At 40.5% G+C, this 5,681-nt stretch overlaps 1 protein-coding gene across 1 annotated transcript; it reads right to left on the reverse strand.

Annotated features, from left to right (window-relative positions):
* Positions 1–3,381: 3,381 nt before the first annotated feature.
* LOC110138028 (olfactory receptor 51I2-like) lies at positions 3,382–4,390 on the reverse strand. Its single transcript, XM_020894759.2, is given in 2 exon segments — positions 3,382–3,622; positions 3,625–4,390. Coding segments are annotated over 2 exon segments (945 nt in total). The 3' UTR covers positions 3,382–3,443.
* Positions 4,391–5,681: the final 1,291 nt, after the last annotated feature.

Here is a 5,681-nt window from a genome sequence, read left to right on the forward strand (position 1 = left end):
AGGGAATGGCCACCCACTCCAGTATTCTTGCCTGGAGAATCCCATGGACAGAGGAGCCTGTGGGCTACAGTCCATGAGGTCACAGAGTCGGACATGACTGAGTGACTAAGCAGCAGCGCGAAGAAGCCCAAAGCTCTCTTCAGATGCATCTGATGACCTGGCTGAGCAGAGCCCTGGGATGGTGAGCCTATCACTGTAATCACAGTTCACACCAGCAAAACTGGAACAGAGTCTGAACCTTTTCTCCATGCTGGAAAGTTACAAATCCAGGCAGAGCCATGAACTTCCTACTTAATGTGCTAAATAGATAAAGACTCTCACCAGCAACCATCTGTTCTTCCTCTTTCAGATGATGCAGATTTCTAAAGTCAAGGGAAGGATACTGAGTATCTTAATTTATAGAATGTGATGTGGAAAACATGAGCCCAGAAGTTCCCAAAGAGCTTTTTACAGGTACCTAAATGAGCCAAATTGTTGCTTTCAAGTCCTTAGTATTTAAAGAAGCAAGAAAAACACTGACACTGAAAACATACCATCCACTTCTCATGGCAGCAACTTCTTTATAAGTCATATTTGTAACAGAGCCAAAATCACTATACAGCAACAATCTTTCAAAGAATATTTATTGAAGCACCTATTAAAGGTGAAACACAGTATTAGCAGTGAGAGTTGGACTGTGAAGAAAGCTGAGTGCCAAAAAATTGATGCTTTTGAACTGTGGTGTTGGAGAAGACCACAGTTGAGAGAGTCCCTTGAGAGTCCCTTGGACTCCTAGGAGATCCAACCAGTCCATCCTAAAGGAGATAAGTCCTGGGTGTTCATTGGAAGGACTGATGCTGAAGCTGAAAGTCCAGTACTTTGGCCACCTCATTCAAAGAGTTGACTCACTGGAAAAGACCCTGATGCTTGGAGGGATTGGGGGCAGGAGAAGAAGGGGACGACAGAGGGTGAGATGGCTGGATGGCATCACCGACTCAATAGGCATGAGTTTGAGTAAACTCCGGGAGTTTGTGATGGACAGGGAGGCCTGGCGTGCTGCGATTCATGGGGTCACAAAGAGTCGGACATGACTGAGCAACTGAACTGAACTGAACTGAACTGAATCTATGGATATACTCTCTATAGTATATAAAGTCTGAGCAATATAAAAATATAAGATACATTTATGACATGTTTGAAAATTTCAAGTACAATTTATGTTTTATTCACTCTATTGAAATTACAATGCATATAGTATTTAGATAATAAACAGTATGATCTTTATATAAAATTATACTTTAATGAGATTATGATGAGCTTTAGGGTAAAACATTGTACCATGTGGTAATTCAGTGACACATAAAGAGATGGTTTGTATGCAAATATAATCATTTATTAACTGATTCCTCATCTACCATTTATGTTAGGTATGTTTCAAGCCCTTTGTTAGAGACTGAAGGGTAGAAAGATAAATAAAACAGTCCTTGCCCAGAAATTGCTTACAATGTAGTTGAGGAGACAAAGTACCCAAACTAGCTGATATGACTAAAGTACATTTCAAGTACAATGGAGACAGAAAGCAAGTATAGAATAGTTCTACTCAGGATTCAAGAAAATCTTAGACAAAATACTTCTTCAGACTATGGCTGATGCACATGACATTTTGAAGCCAAACATTGAATTTTACATTGATTCTTGCTGAATAAAAATAATGATCAATAAGTAGCATGTATTATTAGAAAAATTTTAAAGCAGTTCATTTTATGTACTCCTTAAAACAAACATGTAAGGTAGATGAATCAGAGATCCCATTTTACAGATGAGGAAATTAAGACTGAGTTTCGTTCACTTATTCAAGAAGTCACCTCTATGGATGGGTTAAGTAACCTTACTGTGGTGAAGATTTCACAATATGTATGTGCAGCAAATCATCACATTTTACACCTTGAACTTACAGGAGGTATATGTCAATTACATCTCAATAAACCTGGGGGAATACAAGAATCAGGGGAGAATATGTCACCTTTCATTTGCATTTCTCTCTATGCAGGGAATTATGGAGCACAGAAGGAGAGGAAACATCTCCTAATATGAGATTCTGACTTAAGGAAATTCATTAATAATCCATATGTTCATCTATTAATTTTTCACTCTTGATTTCCTCCTGCTATTCATTCATTATTGGTTATTTATCCATTTTTTTTCATTTATTCCTTTATACTGCTGTCACAACATTAGACACTATTTTAATGAAGGCTCTATAGTGGTCCAATGAGGATGGACAAAGTTTTTGACACAGTTGCTCCGTTAAGGAGCAGATTTCTTGAGGGGAAGCAGATAGATATTAAAGAGTAGGGGAAAGTTTCAGGAGAGATATAAACAAAGGGTCATTAAGTTCAATGGACTTTGGCAGGGTCAAGTGCCTCCATATTTCAGGGTCTCCCATGTGAAAAGAACATGCCCAGGAATCCTAAAATCTAATTTTGACTACTTAAATATTGTAACATTGTATTAGGGTGCTCCAGATAACCAGAACCAATAGAATATGTGTGTAACTAGATATCTTAAATTTATTATAATGAATTGGCTATCACAATGACAGAGACCATGAATTCCAGACCCAGGAAAGTCAATGGCATAGTTCCTGTCCAAATCTGAAGGTTTGAGAATCCGGAAAGCCAATGGTGTAAGTTTCAGTTCAAATCTGAGACTGAAGACAGAAGACTAATGTCCCAATTCAAAAACATTGAGACAGAGATTCCTTTCCTATATACTCTGCTTTTTATTCTATACAGGAATTCAGCGTTTTGCACAAGGCCCATCCATACTGGGGAGGGCAGTATGCTTTACTCAGTTTACCAATTCAAATATTAAGCTCATCTAGAAATACCCTCACTAAAACACACAGAAAAAATGTTCAGCCAAATACCTAGCCTTGAGGCCCAGTCAAACTGACACATAAAACTAACCCTCACAACTGTCATACTCTAAAACTTTTCAAACAGCACCATAACAAGGTCTCTGGTTTCTGGCAACATTGAAGATCCATCACCCAAGCTTAAGTTGCATACTGGTAATGATATGATAAACAACCCATAATGATTCCAGCTGTGCCTCTGTCCTTTTCAGAATTGTTCAGGCCCATAACCAGAAGTCCCAGCCATGTCACCAAGTGTCCTGAAATGAGTTCTCTGGAAAATATCTCCCACCTTGTAGTGGTGTTTGTAATTCTCTAGTTTATTCTTAAAAAGAGACCACTTTTATGTCTCTAGGGAACATTGATATAATTGATTGCTGGATAAAACCCAAGATGGTCCAGGCAAGAACTGCCCCACTATACTACAGGTTTGATCATATCGTGTAAAGGGTAGCACTAGCATCCTCCAGAGTTACCCTCTCCTCTTCAGGTGTCCAGATGATTCTGCCCCCAACATCAAATCCTTCAGGGCTTCTAGATAAACCAGTCAGGACCTGACCCTGAAGAGAATCTTGAAAAGCCTGCGCTGAATCTCCTTTGTCCTAATGGAGGAGATGATGGGGTTGAGCATGGGAGGCACAAAGAGGTAGATGAGAGACATGAGGGTGTGGACAGCATGGGGCAGGCCAACACCAAAGCGGTGCACGATGGGCACACTCACGATAGCACATAGAAGATGAGCACAGCTAGGACATGGGACACACATGTGTTGAGTGTCTTGAGGCGATCCCCTGGGGAGGCGATGGCTAACACGGACTGAAAGATAAGTACATAGGAGAGAAGAATGAGGGCAGAGTCCAGACCAAAGGTGAAAAGCACAATGGACAGTCCGTAGTGGCTATTGAGGGAGACATCAGTGCATGCCAGCTTGATCATATCCACGTGAAGGCAGTAGGCATGGGAAAGGATGTTCCGGGGGTGGCAGAAAGGTAGTCTGTGCAGCAGCAGTGGGAAGACCAGGATGAGGGCAAAGCTTCGGAGGACAGCACACAGGCCCATGGCCACAATGCGGGCATGGGTGAGCACAGAGGCATAGTGCAGTGGATTGCAGATGGCCACGTAGCGATCGAAGCTCATGGCCAGAAGGATGCCAGACTCTGTCCAAGAGAAGAGGTGGATGAAAAACATCTGGGCTAAGCAGACAGTAAAGGCAATCACCCGGGCCCGGAAGCAGAGGGCAGTCAGCACAGTTGGCAGTGTGGAAAATGACACCCCCAAGTCGTTGACAGACAGTAGGGACAAGAAGTAGTACATGGGCTGGTGCAGACTCGGCTCCTCCTTAACAATGAGGAGGATCAGGGTGTTTCCCACAATGGCGATGGCATAGAGCAGAAGGAGAGGGAAAGATAGCCAGGGCTCCACTGCCTCCATTCCTGGGAAGCCCGTCAAGATAAAGATGGGAGCATCAGAGACATTGATCGTGAAGTTGCCCATGAGAGGCTGGGGACAACTGTCATTAGCCAGTATGACTTTTTGGAGAAATTACATCATAAGTCTAGTCTACAGTTCCCAGGGAGGAAAAGAAACACTTAGATTCATAAGTTATGCTTATTCATAGATTTTATTCTTAAAATACACTGGGAGGATGACCAGGAGGTCATGAAATGCTAGTAGCTGAGAAAAAGAGGTCTTTCTTAGACTCTTTCAGAAAAGAGTCAATAGGTACTCAGGGTGGTTGACTAGCTCTCTAAGTCTTACTGGTGGTCTTCTAGTTGACTTCCTTATGATCATTATCACAGCTCCCCTGCAAATGTCCCCAACATTCATAGCCATGATCTTAGGTACCTCCAAGTGATGGAAACACTTATATCCAGCCTGACAGACAGGAAACCTAGGGTGCAAGGAAGGAAAAGGAATTACTCCAGGTTTTTTTGGGAAGCAGTTACATAGCTAGAGCTGTAACTTAGTAATTCGGTTCCCATCCTGAGGTGACTTTGTGATCCAGAGTCCCACGTTTCACCCTAGAAGCGTACATGAAGGAAGCCTGGGAAGTCAGCATGTCTCAAAAGGCATCATAGTTTTGTTAGTAAATCATATAGAATCAGAACACACTGGGTTTGATTTCTGCTGCTTTCACTTAATAGCTGTATGACATTAGGTAGATTTCTTAAACTCTCTTCTTCAGTTTCTTTATTTTTTAGATAAAGATAAAATAGAGTTGCCCTAGGCATATGCATGCATGCTACATAAGATAAAAGGAGAGAGAAGAAAAAAAAAACAAAAAAACTTGAACTTGGAACATTTCCCATCCATAGTAAGAATTCTAGAAGTACTGTTATTATTATCATTTAAAATCATTTTTAGATGGAAAATAAATTATATAGTATGTTTTCTTTGATAAAAGTCATGGAATATATTTACATTAAACTTAAATATGCATTTTAGATCACATTTTATCACATAATAAATTATGGTAGAGCCAAGCAAAAGTGAATTGTAAAAGTTTAAGAAAAATTAGGAGAGAAAAAATGATAACATTAGAAACATACTATCCATTACCTTATTTTCCCTATGAGTGGTTAAAAACAGCATTCTTTAATTTCCACAATAGATCTCAGTTTTTCATCTCACAGACTTTCAAACTTCAACAAGAGCAGATGATGAGAACAGTTTCCTTGACACTGGACCAAAAGAGGTTTTGAGAAGGGGTACTAAAAGGGTAATCAATGCATCTTGCATCTTTTCCTTTGCTCTCTCAAACAGGGGAGTTTCAAATATCTGGGGA

Source organism: Odocoileus virginianus, unplaced genomic scaffold (genome assembly GCF_023699985.2).
Source record: "Odocoileus virginianus isolate 20LAN1187 ecotype Illinois unplaced genomic scaffold, Ovbor_1.2 Unplaced_Contig_20, whole genome shotgun sequence".
Taxonomy (NCBI): Eukaryota; Metazoa; Chordata; class Mammalia; order Artiodactyla; family Cervidae; genus Odocoileus; species Odocoileus virginianus.